This window comes from Balaenoptera borealis, assembly GCF_965194805.1.
Source record: "Balaenoptera borealis genome assembly, chromosome: 18".
Lineage (NCBI taxonomy): Eukaryota > Metazoa > Chordata > Mammalia > Artiodactyla > Balaenopteridae > Balaenoptera > Balaenoptera borealis.
In genome coordinates, this window is record NC_138877.1 from 71045580 (window position 1) to 71061003 (window position 15424).

The 15424-nt window shown below is 43.4% G+C and overlaps 1 protein-coding gene and 1 long non-coding RNA gene across 8 annotated transcripts in view; one reads left to right on the forward strand and one right to left on the reverse strand.

Moving 5' to 3' along the window:
* Positions 1 to 5474: 5474 nt before the first annotated feature.
* LOC309616035 lies at positions 5475 to 13793 on the reverse strand. Its single transcript, XR_014237221.1, has 2 exons — positions 9655 to 13793; positions 5475 to 9335 (listed from the first exon to the last, which is right to left on the reverse strand). It is a non-coding gene; the product is annotated as an uncharacterized lncRNA (long non-coding RNA).
* A 130-nt stretch (positions 13794 to 13923) lies between these two features.
* Positions 13924 to 15424, forward strand: part of TPP2 (tripeptidyl peptidase 2) — a 67939-nt gene continuing 66438 nt past the window's right edge. For 3 of the 7 annotated variants that reach the window (XR_014237201.1, XR_014237202.1, XM_082366079.1), the window contains exon 1: positions 13924 to 14186. Coding sequence is in view for 5 of the 7 variants with exons in the window: in XM_082366079.1 (XP_082222205.1) it covers positions 14022 to 14186 (165 nt within the window). In the remaining 2 variants the exon portion in view is untranslated. The remainder of the gene's footprint in view (positions 14187 to 15424) is intronic. The other 4 variants (XM_082366075.1, XM_082366077.1, XM_082366076.1 and 1 more) reach the window with 4 other exon arrangements.

Sequence of the window (15424 nt, forward strand, 5' to 3'; positions counted from 1 at the left end):
GATCATATAAATATTCATGAGAAATCGTGAAGAAAATATTGGCAGAGGCAATATTTGAGGATAACAATGCAAGATAGGGAAACCAGATTTTCAGTTACAGAAAAGGATTCCACGTTAGTCACATGCAGCATTTCTAACAACAAGTCAGAGTCACAAGGAAGCCAAGGGACTAGCTCAAATCCTATATCCCTTTTTAGGATAAAATTTATAGAGTGATTTTACTTGAAGCAGAAATGCAATTATATTAAATATAGCTCTTTGTTTTACAGTAAACTAGGGCTTAGCACCAAATCTCTGCTCCTGTAGAAATGATTTATCTAACTGAATGAATTAAATTGTAGTTCTCAGTTTCAAAACGTAGAGTTTATGGGTTTTCAAAAGGTCAGAGAGGCCATATTGAGGTCAAAAGCCTAAACCTATTACCCCTCACTTTCCCCTCACTCTTAGTTGATGACACTATGCTGTATATCATCTACTCTGGTGATGCTTTCCAGAGACTTCCAAAGAAAGATCTCTTTAAGTCTCTCTATTAATTCATTTTTAATAGCTACGTGACGTCAGTTCATTGAAAACAGTTAAAGGAGGGTAAATAAGGAACTTGCTTTTCTTTCTTTTAACTGACATATAACATTGTGTAACTTTAAGGTGTACAACGTGTTGATTTGAGACACTTAAATCTTGCAAAATGATTACTACCTTAGCTTTGGCTAACATCTTTGTCATGTCACATAATTACTGTTTCGTTTTGGTGGTGAGAACATTTAAAATGTTCTCTCTCAGGAACTTTCAAGTATGTAATATGGTATTATTAACTATAATCTATTATAATCAATATTATAAAATATATGATATATTTACTATTATCAACTCATTTTTCTTAAATAAAAAAGTTTTGGCTAACTTGAGCATCTGGGAAGCTATAAATTGAGAGCAATAAAGATTGATCAACCTTAACTAGAGAAAACGCCTACAGACTTGGAAATACTTTAGTGTAGGAGTTGAAGAATACGGCTGACTAATGAGCTCACAAGCCCAAATATAACTGGTGAACCAGAGACATCTACAGGCTCTTCCTTGTTGGGAAAGCTGCTCAGCTCCTAGTTCCTTGAGGGAAATCAATATATATGAGTCACCATATCTGGTCTGTCAGGTCGATTTTTAGTTGTGGTGATTGACGGACATCCAGATAACATGAATAGGCTTTACAAGTGAATATATAAATACATCTGTGAGATTTAAGGGCTTTGTTTGCCATCAGATTTAGAGAGGGAATAAAAGGAAATCATCAGATCAATTTCTCAATATTCACATATCAATTCAAGACTAAGTTTTGGGTTGTTGGCTGCAAAAGTGATCAACAGGCACTTTGTCCGCTTTATTTTGTGTTGAGAAGTTTGGCAACTTTAGAAACCAAAAAGAAAAAAAAAAAAAAAGCCAGTTAACCTTTGTAGGTGCCCATTTTTATCTTAGAAAAGACCCCTGTATTATTTTCCATGACTGAGAATTATGAGTATATGTCTTTTGCTTAAAAGTATCACTGTATTGGGGACTTCCCTGGCTGTTCAGTGGTTAAGACTTTGCCTTCCAATGCAGGGGGTGCGGGTTCAATCCCTGGTAGGGGAGCTAAGAGCTCACATGCCTCATGGCCAAAAAACCAAAACATAAAACAGAAGCGATACTGTAACAAATTCAGTAAAGACTTTAAAAATGGTCCACATCAAGAAAAAAATCTTTAAAAAGTATCACTGTACGACAAGAATTTCATGCATCTGGATATTCATTTAGTAAGATGTTAGTGGCCTTGGCTGTAAGAAGGTTTTGCTTTAAGCACATTCTGAAAGGCTGAATAAATGAGAATAAATAGTGCACCCACAGTCATTCAATTTGGGACATTTAGGTAGGAGATTCTCAGCCTGAGAGTCTTAACATAAGTTGTCCTGATCATGCACGTGGTTTGTCTCAAGTTAATTCTCACTACTTATAAAGTGCCCCTTTTGTGGTAACCAGGGGCCATTTGAAAGGTGTGGGTTTTCTTATCTTGAGACTGGATCCAAGTCCTTGAGCTTTATACACGGGAGGGAATTCATGATTTTTCCTATAACGGAGATGCTCACTCACACCTACAAGCTTCCCTGAGAAAGTGAACAGTGGAACTGGGGAACTCTCTGTATCCTGGACCCTAATTAAGCAGGAAATTTAGCATCTTTACTACTGACTCTGAATAGTTGTGTTGAATACAAATTGCTGTAATGCATTATTTTTACCAAAATAAAAGAGGGAACAGCTTTTGTGAAAATCTGGGCATGCCTACGGCAGTTGTCTCAAATTTTAACTTCATACTGTAAAGAGAAAAAGGTGAGGGGGCAGGGCTTAGGGTCTATCACTTTAGATGAATTCAAATGGCTACATTCAAAGGCTTAGACGAAAGATAAGCAGAAGCCCTTGTAGCCCAAAGACCCACCTTGGACAGCTCCTGACCCACGTACACCCACATTTTTCATTTGACATTTTCTGTGACGTATACAGTTCCACTGTATCTTTCTAAAAGAGAATGGGTCAATTACAAGCAAAGAAGCATTGCAAGTTTACATGGTTTGTTTGTTTATATGCTTGGCATAACTTCTTAGTTCTCTCTGTTTCCTGCATTCCCTATGCCTTTTGTCCTCTAGCACCTAGCAGACCAGCATCTTTAGGGTTGTAGTCTGCTGAGATTGATTTACCACAGTTCACTCACTGGAACAAAATCACAATTTACCGAGCCCCGTGGGATGGTCTGGACAACACACCAGCTTGTAAAGGCAAATTCCAACCAGAAGGTGGCACTATTACAAAGCCAATGCTGAGTGAAAAAAACCTAAATGAATTGCTTTTGATAAAGAACATTTTCCAGGATTTACACACACACAGATATTGAATGAAAGTTTATGTGAATAAAAGAATTGAGAAATTTTTACTCCTGTTAAGAATAATTATAATGGAATTATAATCATATTTTAAGCTTGCGACCACAGCAGGCTACTTTCCTACAATGTGTAGATTTGCAGTTTACTTTCTTCTATAGCCAGTTTTCAGCTGTAAATATTACAACCATTTAATTACTTAGAAACTATTTAAATGTTCAGAAATTGGGAATGTTTCAAAAAATTTTGGTATATCCATTGAACTATATACAAATCATGTTTATAAAATAAGTTTTTAAACTCTGAAAATAAGAACAATATAATGCTAAATGAAAAGTTTGTACATGACATTCTAATCCACAGAAAGAGTCTAATTTTGGCTGTTGGTCTCTGTTTCAGAGCAGTGGAATTACAGAGCTTTTAATTATAATCAAAGGTGCAATGAGGTATCACCTCACACCTGTGAGGATGGCTACTATAAGAAAAAACATGGTAAGTGTTGGCAAGGACGTGGGAAATAGAAGCCCTTGTACACTCTTGATGGGAATGTTTAACGATGCAGCTGCTATGGAAAACAGTATGAAGTTCACTCAAAAATTAAAAACAGAACTACCAAATGCTCCAGCAATCCCACTTCTGGATATACACTGGAAGAATCAAAATCAGGATCTTGAAGAGATATCTGCACCCTCATGTTCATTGCAGCATTATTCATAATAGCCAGGATATGGAAACAATCCAAATGTCCATCAAAAGATGAATGGATAAAGAAAAGGTAGTACATACATACAATAGAATATTATTCAGCCTTTAAAAAAAGAAGGGAATTACCGTTTTCAACAACAGGGATGGAACTGGAAGGGATGCTAAGTGAAGTACATCCGTCAGAAGGACCAACAGTGCCTGAGTTCTCTTACAGGAGGCATTTAAATGTCAAAGGTATAGAAGTAGACAATAGAGCGGTGGTTCCCAGGATGGGGGAGGGGAGGATGTGAGGAGTTGTTGGTTCAAGGGGTATAGAGTTACAGTTACACAAGGTGAGTTCCAGACATCTGCTGTACACCAGCAGATATAGTTAATAATACGGTACTGGTACTCATAAGTTTGTGAGGAGGGTCGATCTCATGTTAAGTGTTCTTACCCTCCCCCCGCCCCACCCTCACACACAAAGTGATATTTATAAGCTGTCCTCCAGTTATCATTCTTTTGTTAAGGGAAAAAAAAAATAGTTCTACGAAATTGGAGATGTATTTATTACAGTTAAAAAAACCCATCAAGTTCTAGAAACAGTAAAAACATATCTGCCCACGTTATGTTTCACCAGTGATGGAGTAAATTGTTTGATCTATTTACCTGAAGGAAACAGGCTTATAAGGTCTCTGTACTACAGGCCTAAGTTGATTTTTAAAAACCATTTCTTGCAAACTGAATAACCGTTTAAAAAAAAAATCAATTTGCCTGCTCTGTGGAAGTCTTAACTTTAGATAGTGGGATGCCAAATGATATGGCCAGCCTCAGTGCACTGAATCGCTGCTGCATCCCAGACACGATAGAATAATAGCAATGATTTATTGTCACTGCAGAAGGTACCTTTTCTCATTTAACGCTGACGAAACCCTCAGATCTGTAGTTGAGGTCACTGAGGCTTTGTTAAAGACCGTGGAGCGAATCAGTGGCAGAGCCAGTCCCCAGGGACAAGATCCCTTAACCTCTCAGTGCTTTCACCCACATATTCTCTGCCTCTCTCTCCATCAAGTCAGGATACTCAGGATCATCATGAGGATTAGGCTTTCACCGGAATCCAAAGCCTGACATGTTTTTCTGGCACTCCAAGTTCGGGTCGGTGGATGGGACTTAGGAAATCCCACGCAGGTACTGCAAGTAAAAACAGCCACGGTGGCTGGGCAGATCCCGGCCTGTGCCCATCTCATGGAGAGACCCACTGCGCTGAGATGCTTCCTACAGTGAAACCACAGAGGGCAGGAACTACCCGGGGACAATTCCTGCATTGCACAATTTAATTCATGTCTGTCCACATAAGTGTGATTTACTGTCACGGAATTCAGTGGGAGTATGCGTTTGCTAACTAATACACATCAGGAATGGGTGAAACAAAATAAGCACCATAGGCTCTGTTCTAGGTAAAGCTCTTTTGATTAAGGAAGAGAAAATTCCAAAGCATATCAAATAAGAATGTTTAATATAAGGATACGGAGGGATCATAAATCAAACCAAAAGCAGCAGCTCGGTGCGCCGGGGCTTGTCTGAGAATAGAGCAGTTCTGGATTAAAGAGAGCTCTCAGCCTCCCAACAGCGGGCCCCAAGGATCCAGCTTTCAAGAACCTCACTCAAACGCTCCACCGCACACTACACGCCCGTGGGCTTCTTTCATCTGCCTCAGGACAAGAACCACTCCTGGTTCCATCACCTACGGCCAGAAAGGAGGTGGGGTATATCCTTCCTGCCCACTGAGCAGGGACTGGGGGCTGAAGTCCTCCAAGGATAGGAGTGAGACTTCTACAGCTATGCATGGAAATTTGACTTTGTCAGAACTAAAGGAACTGAAGATTTAAAAAAAATTTTTTATTGGAGTAGAGTTGCTTTACAATGTTGTGTCAGTTTCTACTGTACAGCAGAGTGAATCAGCTATACGTAGACATATATCCCCTCCTTTTTGGATTTCCTTCCCATTTAGGTCACCACAGAGCACTGAGTAGCGTTCCCTGTACTATACAGCAGGTTCTCATTAGTTATCTGTTTTATACATAGCAGTATATATGTCAATCCCAATCTCCCAATTCATCCCACGCCCCCCTGAAGATTTTTATGGCCTGAAACGTTTACATTTTAGAAACAATTGTACTGGCAAGGAAGTACCCATTTCCAATTTCAAAAACAAGAGATTTAAAAACTAACTTACTTGGGACTTCCCTGGTGGCGCAGTGGTTGAGAATCTGCCTGCCAATGCAGGGGACGCTGGTCCGAGCCCAGGTCTGGGAAGATCCCACATGCTGCGGAGCAACTAGGCCCGTGAGCCACAACTACTGAGCCTGCGAGGCTGGAACACGTGCTCCGCAACAAGAGAGGCCGCGACAGTGAGAGGCCCGCACACCGCGATGAAGAGTGGCCCCCGCTCGCCGCAACTAGAGAAAGCCCTCGCACAGAGACAAAGACCCAACACAGCCAAAAATAAATAAATTAATTAATAAATTAAAAAAAAAAAAAAAGAATCTGCCTGCCAATGCAAGGGACACGGGTTCGAGCCCTGGTCCGGGAAGATCCCACATGCCGTGCAGCAACTAAGCTCGTGTGCCACAGCTACTGAGCCTGCACTTTAGAGCCCGCGAGCCGCAACTACTGAGCCCGTGAGCCTAGAGCCCATGCTCCGCAACAAGAGAAGCCACTGCAATGAGAAGAAGCCCACACACCGCAATGAAGAGTGGCCCCTGCTCACCACAACTAAAGACCGCATGCAGCAACGAGGACCCAAGGCAGCCAAAAATAAAAAATAAAACTAACTCACATGTTAAATAAATGATGACACAAGCAAAGGAATAGTATGAAGCTATTAAGAAGAAAGAGAAATAATTCTCTGTACTAATATTCATCAGGAAATAGTGTAAAATGAAAAAAAAAAACAAGGTACAGGACAGTGCAGTATGTTACCATTTATATAAAAAAGGAGAGAGGAATCATATTTTTTCACACACATTTACACATTTATGTATGCATACATACATACATATAGTCATAGAGTATATGTACACATACATACACACATATTCTTTTTATGCATGCAACATTTCTGCAAAGATATACAATACAAAGAAGTCTAGAGAATTTTACACTCTTCAAGTTGAGATGTTTCTTGGGCATTCCTATTTATCCATGGTAGTAGAAACCATAAGGTTACTCTATTTTTCTATTATTTTCTTTTCTCACTTATCAGAACCCCCCAAAAAAATAGAGCCCGAGAGACAATGCAATCAGTAATAACCAAATAGTGTGCAAACTTGAAGATTAAATTAGGCTAATACACAAAGGTTGAGAACGTATTCTGTATTAGAAGCCATGTAAGAAGCAATTGGCTATTTCAGAACAATTCTTTACCCAAGGAGGACCTGGTGTAGTTTAACTATTTATCGAGCACTCCTGTGCTAGGTGGTATGTAGTTGGAAGGATAGAACCATCTGAGCTTAGCAGTCATAATCTACCCCTTCTATTTCTTTTTTTTTTAACTTTTTATTTTATATTGGAGTATCGTTGACTAACAATGTTGTGTTAGCTTCAGGTGTACAGCAAAGTGATTCAGTTATACATACACATATATCTATTCTTTTTCAAATTCTTTTCCCATTTGGATTATTACAGAGTATTGAGCAGAGTTCCCTGTGCTATACAGTCGGTCCTTGTTGGTTATCCATTTTAAATATAGCAGTGTGTACATGTCAATCCCAAACTCCCCAACTGAATGTTCTATTTCCGAACCCTAAGATGTATTTCTAGCTCCCCTGAGGCGACCTGGAGTATTTGCCATCCTGGGCCTCCCCCTAGGTGGCCATCCAGGAATAGATGTCCTCACTGTCTGTCTGGCAGTTCATACGGGATACTGACCATGGGGGAGAGGAGCACATCTGTTTTGGGCATCACATAACCAGCTTTCACTACAGTGAAAACGTCTTGAACATCAATGAGGTTCTGGTAGTAATTAGGACAATTCAAATATCCCAGTTATTGTTCCCTTGGGCCCATGATAGAACTGCGTTTCCCTGCCCCGTTGAACGTGGCCATGACCCTGGGATCTGCCGTAGCCGGTGAAGTGTGAGCAGAGTGACGGAAGCTTTAAGATCAAGTGCGTGCTTCCCCACGTTCTCATTTTCCTGCTGTGGTGACCAGGAACATTCCAGGGACTGCCAGCTCTTCCAGCCTGACTCCAAGACTGGGTGGAACTTGGAGCAGAGCCCGCAGTGGAGCTGGAGTGGAGCTGGAGCACGGGTGAAAACTGCCTTTACACCCCTGAAATGTGGGCTTTCATGCTGCCACAGCATAGCCTGGACTGACAATCAGGTGTGTGGCAATCGGTGTTTTCCTGAAGATGGCAGTGAACACAGCTGGGGAAGGCTGCAGACAGGGGCACGGACCTGCGCCTGTGGCCACCCGTGGCTGAGCTGCTCATCTGCCTGTGCTCTGCAGGAGGGCAGCCTCTCTGCCTAAGCCCTCCCCATGCTTATCCCAGGGCACACCATCCCGACCCACACAGATAATCAAGCCCCATCCACCACGTTTTCCATGTGTCTGTAAGTCTACCAGCTCCAATGTCCTCTGGAAGCCAATGCATTTGCTATTCTACCCACTTTCTACGGATTCTGTAGAAGGAAGGGATGACCTCTGCTCCTAAGGACAGCTGGTCAGAGCTGTCAGGAAGGGAGAAAGGGCAGCTCTGGTCCCACAGAAGAGAGGAAAACGGTGAGAGACTTTTACTGTGGCTTGTGAGGCACCTATCTTTCCTATGTGAAAAATTCACACTTCTCCTATTTATATAACATTGACTCTATTTCTCATGAACTGACAACCCTAGCCTTAGTATGCTAAGAGCACATGACCTTTCTCTGCCCTGGGGGATATTTTAATACTTTTTTTATATTAACTGACCATAAAACGTACTGTTTTGAAATTGATTCAAATCCCTCCCCCACCCCCTACCCCCGTAGCTACAAAAGAAGTTCCATTAACTCTTTCCCATGCAAACAAGGAAACTGAGGTCCAGAGAGGTTCACTGCCTTGTCTAAAAACGACAAACCAAGAGAGAGCTAGGACTAAAGTTCAGATCTCCGGATTCCTAAAGCCAGCTCTCAACCACCCCCCCAATACCAACTTTTGCACTGGTTAGACATGAATGGCCATCTGACAAGGCCCACCTCCCTGGCTCATGGCCTTCACTTTTTTATTTTTATTTTTTTATTGGAGTATAGTTGCTTTACAACATTGTGTTAGTTTCTGCTGTACAGCAAAGTGAATCAGCTATACGTATACATATGTCCCCTCTTTTTTGGATTTCCTTCCCATTTAGGTCAAAAATATGGAACGCTTCACGAATTTGTGTGTCATCCTTGCACAGGGGCCGTGCTAATCTTCTCTGTATTGTTCCAATTTTAGTATGTGCTGCTGAAGTGAGCACTGGTCTTCACTTTTCTAATTTTTCAGGATTTTCTCCCCACTTCCCTTTGCCCTGAAAGGCAAGGCTGTCCCAAATGTTAGGCTCAAGTTTCTGAGTTTACATCTGCTCCAGAAATTCTTCACCACACTGTTAGCCTTCTTTTGCCGATGAGTATACTTTTTCATGTGTTGTCCAGTTTTTCTGATTACTCTCAGCAGGAGTCTTGGTCCAAATTGCCTAGTTTATCATTTCGTTATTGAAGGTTCAAGGACCTGGAACTGTGTTATAATGCTTAATTTAGTTTGGAGGTAGAAAGAATAGAAAGTGAGAGGATAGCAGGCATAATCTAAAGTATTTAGAATCATGAAAGTCTTAAGGTTAAATGGATATATTATAGATACATATATGTTGGCAAAGTGGCTATTTGGTATAATTAACAAATCTTTTGAATTAAGAGGCATCTTTTGAAAGGCCTTTCTATGTTTATAGAATTTCCCACATTATCAGTCCTGTCTACCCATGCAAGAAGTCAGAACTTAATCTCCCAGCCTCCTTTACAGCTAAACGCAGGCATGTGATTTAAGCTTTGCCAAATACCTTTGTCCGTCTGGCTTTGCACTGGAGAATGTCTAGGAAGCCGGCATATTTGATAGGAATGGTAATAACGGCCTCGGCCTCCAGGGGGCAGCAGTGGTGAAGTTTGAAGCACCTGAATCTCAGTTTGGTGTGAGCTAGTTTAGTCCGGGTCCTCCGAGAAGCAAGTGCCAAGGCTGGCTTAAAGGAGCAAGGATTCTATCGGGGGAAATGCCTGTGTAAGGTAAAATAGTCAAGGGTCCACCAAAGGCTGGGAGGGCCATCAGGCCGCGAGGCAAGTTAGACCCTGCGAAAAGAAGAGGAAAGCAAAGGCTGGGTGCCACGCAGCCTAGGGGAGGCTTGGCAAAGCCGGAGGGGAGTGCTGCAGCCCAAATCTGCCGTCACGGAAGTTCCTCATCGCCCAGGAACGGCCCGGCCCTAGCGTTCCTGCTTCCCTCCATCACCGCCTGGGAGCAGCCACGGGAGGAGTGGCCTCGCTGCTGACGCTGCGCAGGACTTCTACGCCCGGCCTCTGGGACACGCTGACGCTTTCACAATCTCTGCGCAGTTTCGGATACTTGATTAAAGAATATTTTCTAAATGATACGGTGCCGCAATAGCTACAAAGAAAGTGACTCATGGGAGGCGATGCCTTTGCCCGCACCTCTGCACTGGCGCGCGGCCTCCCACCCGGCAGGTGATGGGGAAGGGAGGTGGCCCTCGGGAACACCCTGCTCTGCCCTTCCCGCCCCGAACAACGCTGTGTGGGAGGGTGCGTGCGTCCAGCCTATTACTTTACCCCACATAGGATGCCCCGGTCTGCTGACCCTGTTGTGTCCTGACATCCCCTTCCTCCTTCTCCTCCTCCCCATTCCTAAGCCCTAGTTGTATTTATCTATATCTTCATTGTTTTCTTCTGAAAGCCAATAAACTGTCAAACTGTTTGTCAAGTTGCGCAAACGGACTTGGCACTGCGAGCGTTCCCTTAGCTGGCAATGTCATTAAATCCAGAGAGGAGGAGGTGTAAACGCAGAATGTGGAGAATACTGTGGCTGGAAGACAAAGAGTAAATGACTTCGTATTGAGTTAAAGTGATTTCAGGGGTTTTATAAAACAGTGGTCTTCAAACTGTGGTTTAAAGTCATGGATAATTTCAATATGATCAATTTCCAGAGGCTTACATGTCCTATCTACTCTTTTCCAAACTTATCTGCTTGAAGACGTGCCTGTGATGGGAGGACATACCGCCTCCCCTTTGCACCTGTTTCACAGCTGGGTCTCCAGCTTCCTAGAAAAAAAAAGGCATCTTACTATCGTGCATCACCTTCAGGTGGAATAGCTTCTTGGGCATCAAATAAAGGGACGATTTGAAAAACTGTCAGTAAAACCTTTCATCAAAGCCCCGAAACATGCATCTTTTTAAGAACTGCATTTTCAATAAAAATTTTCTTTTTGTTCTGTAATTTTTATCTTAATCAAATATTTATCAAAGCTTAAGATTTATTTATGTCCTTTTGATCAACTTTCCAATAATTGAAAGATAATCCAAAAGGAAAATTTTAACACTTTGATCCCAGGAAAAAATTTTAAATTAAATATTAACATACATATTTTTGTTGCAGATAATAATAAATGATCAGTAGGACTTTCCATCATAAATGTAAATTACATTAGGATAAAATTCTGTGTAGAAAGTTAATAAAATTTCAAGAAGAAATAGTGATGTCAAATATCTGATTTTAAATGGAGTATGTTCAGGTATATAAATAGAATGGCAGATATCAAAGAATAACATTCAACTGGCTATATTTAAATGAATGATGTAGAAGTTTCATTAAAGAATGTCAATATTTATAAAATGCCAGATATCACATCCTTTATAATTTCTTGAACGTATGATGACAAATTTCAAAAGTTATATAAAAACTATACAAGAGGGTATGTAATTTTTCTAAAACATTTTTATGGGAGCGGTAAACAAAAAAAAATTTTTTTTTTTAAGAACATTGTTATAGGAGTCTAATAAAAAGTCTGCCACTTTGGTTTCACAATGAACAGTTCATTCACCATCCATTCATTGGGTGACACACTGGTCGGAGAGCACAACAGTTGTGGTAGAAAACACTGGGGGCAGAGGGCTTCCCTGGTGGCGCAGTGGTTGAGAATCTGCCTGCCAATGCAGGGGACATGGGTTCGAGCCCTGGTCTGGGAGGATCCCACATGCCGCGGAGCAACTAGGCCCGTGAGCCACAACTACTGAGCCTGCGCGTCTGGAGCCTGTGCTCCGCAACAACAGAGGCCGCGACAGTGAGAGGCCCGCGCACCGCGATGAAGAGTGGCCCCCGCTTGCTGCAACTAGAGAAAGCCCTCGCACAGAAATGAAGACCCAACACAGCCAAAAATAAATAAATTAAAAAAAAAAAAAGTTAAAAAAAAAAAAAAAGAAAACACTGGGGGCAGACTATGAGAACAGAAATCCAGCTTTCTCACTAACTCCGTTTCAAAACCCGTGGCAGTCAGTAAACCTGTCTACCTTTGCTCCTCATCTGTAAAATGAAGCGACTGGACTACCGGTTCCTTTGAAACTGGAAGCTATTCCATTCTGTCACTACATGTTCTATTTGAATATCTTCTGAGTGTGTCTTTTCTTTACCATTAATTTTAAGCCCTTTTCTAGAGGTAACATAAACACAGTTGGGAGTAGGAAAGAAAACATTAACTATTCTCCATTTCCTCTCCACTAAAGAGAACATGCTTCTCTAAGACTTATGGAATAGAAGAAATGGACCACTAATGAATTCAAAGAAATTGCACAGCCATTACAGTAATTTTTGAGATTTAGTGGAGAATCTCCCAATCGTATGGATTGGAAACTCGTGTACATAGGATTTCCCTTTACACCAAGCATTCTTAACCTGGAGTCCATGATAGAATCTGAGGGGTTCAAAAACTTGAGTAGGAAAAAAAAAAATACATCCTTACTTCCACTAACCGTTTAATTAAATGTTCCCTTCAATTACAGATGTAGGTAATAACCAGACTGGTATCAGCACTTACTGTTTGTTACTGTTTCACCAATAAAAATGTTTATCACAGTACGTTACAGGTGTCTCAAAATACTATTTATGCTCTTTACTATTTTGAAATTATGGGAGCTTTTTAGATTTGGCGCTAGCTCCGGTTATTTCATGCAAAGAAGCATACATATAACTATATGTATAATACTTGCTATATAAGAAAGCTGGTTTTCATATTTTGATAACTATTTCAACATAATTTCCGGAGTAATTCTATATATTACATTTTATGAGTTTAAAATTGTTCTGAGGTGTCCATAAGCCCCGCCAGATTGCCAAAGGGGTCGCTGGCACACCCACACAAAACACTAAGATTACCCTGGCAAGAATACAGACAGAAAGATCATTAAGGGCCACTAGTGCAGCACGGAGCAATTGATAGCCGCCATTGTTAATCTGAAAAACTGCAAATTATGGCTCGATAACTGAGTGGAGAACCTTCAGAACCTTCAGGACCAACCAGGAACATCAATTTAAAGAGAGAGTGAAAAAAAAAAAAAAAAAAAAAAGAATGTTTTTCAGAAATCCCGGAAGCCCAGGGTGAGCAATGAGGATAGGAGGGGCCCACTTCAGGCTGGTATTTGTTACTGGCTACGAGGCCGACTGAAAGGCCAACAACCCACTTCCTGTTGATTGCAGCTCTGGCCCATCCCCACCCTATACGCGCCCCCCGTCCCCCATCAAAGGGACACACTCGAGAAAGGGGAACACAATCCCTACACCACTGAATCAAAGAACTCCCTCTCAAAAATTTTTGTACCGGCATTTCGCCAAAATCCGACACTCCTAGGGGTTTAGCGAGACTGAGTTGGCTCCCTTTCCTCGGGTCAACCGGGGATCCTGCAGCAGCTGACCGAAAAGTTTAGTCCACAACCACAAGTTCGGAAACCAAAGCTTGCCAGCGGGAGGTACCTGCTACAACAGACTGGCAGCCCATTTCCTTTCCCGTCCCCGGAGGAGTGTTTCGGCCCAGAACACGCGGACCCTTTGCCAGGGAGCCGGCCGTCCCCTAAAAATCCCAAACGCGAGTCTCTTTAAGACCCCAGGTTCGAAAACTGAAGCCTCCAGCAACGCCTCCGACTCCGCCTCCTTCTCTGCGGCCCGGGCAACACTCGGGCCCAGCTCCAGAGAGCGGCGCCGTTGGCTTACGTAGAAGCGCGTGATTGGCCGCCTCTCCCTGGCGGGCCGGGATTGGCCGGCGGCTGTCCCCGCCCCTCGCCCCCGCCCAGGCCCGCGGCCGCCCGGGTGTCCTCGCGCCGCTCGTCCGCGCGCAGGCTGGCAGTTTGCCTCTTCTTCGCCCTCCAGCTTGCGTCCATGGCCACCGCTGCGAACGAGGAGCCCTTCCCTTTCCACGGCCTCCTCCCGAAGAAGGAGACCGGGGCCGCGTCCTTCCTCTGCCGCTACCCGGAGTATGACGGTCGGGGGGTGCTCATCGCCGTCCTGGACACGGGGGTCGACCCCGGGGCTCCGGGCATGCAGGTGCGGCAGCCGCCGAGGGCCCGGGCGCGGGGGCGCGGGCGGCCGGCCATCGGGCCGGGGACGCAGAGGGGACGCGGCGTCGGAGCCTCGCAGGCCGAAGCCCGCTCTGCGGCCGAGCGGGAGCCGCCGGGAGGAGGCGGAGGGCCCGGCGGGGGGCGGGGTGCGAGGGGCCGGCGGCCGGGCGCCCCGGCTGGGCCCTGATCCCGGCCCAGACAAAAGCGGCTGGTCGGGGCGCCCGGGGCCGCCGGTCGCCCAGGAAGCCCTTTCCTACCCAGGCGCCTCCAGGCCCGGGCCCTCGGGCTCCTGCCCAGCACACCGCCTTCTTCCGCGGCTGCCTCGTGTCTTGGGCACCGACCGGCCGGTGCCTGTTATTTGCAAACGAGGATTTTACTGTTTTGTTATTCATGGGAGCCGGGGGTGGGAAGGAAACAGGGCAGGGGCAAATGACCTATCAGAACTTCATTTTTATTGGTGTCGTTCGGGAGGTTTGGTTTGGGGAGGAATAGTTTATCTTGAAACACGAAAGCCGGCTTTCAAGAAGATAACTCGGTCAACTTCCGGAATTGTTTCCTCTGGTAGTTTTATGTATTCTATTTTTAACCCTCTTCCGCAGTGTACTTGTTTAGGGTCAGTGAAACGCATGGCTTAGTCTTTGATATAAAGAAGAACCCAACTTTGTTTTTGGCGAACTCTTCAGACTGCATTAAATTATGCTTCCGTATTTTTTTTTTCAGCCTCAAAATGTAAGACAACATACTTCATGATTTTTTAAAGTTATTTTGTTTTGCCTTAGCCACCTTTGAAATCGTTAGATCAAGGTACCATGCCGAAAGGTAATTTTTTAAAATGTGTCTCTCTGTTGAAAGCATTCTCATTAAAGTCTTCAAAGTTTGACGTTTGTAAATTTAGTAGCCTGAGCCTTACACCGAAACCCAGAAATAAACAGAATTGCAGTTGTTCAAGACTCGTCTCCCAAATGTCTAACCTGGCTAATCCTCCTGTATGCTGATCTCTTCCTTGTATCAATCTTTCCCCTGTATTTCTTAAAACCCTGAAGTTTAATAATTCTCCTCCTCCCCCATGCCTCTCCTTCCTTTGCATCCCTTATTGTGCTCTCTTATAACTGAGGTAGTATTTTGGAAGTTAGGATGTAATGCTGAGGGAAAAGGGAACCAGTCTGGTTCCCGGTCTGGCCGACTCTGTAGAGACTCTCTCTAGGAATGTTGCTCTCTCCTGTT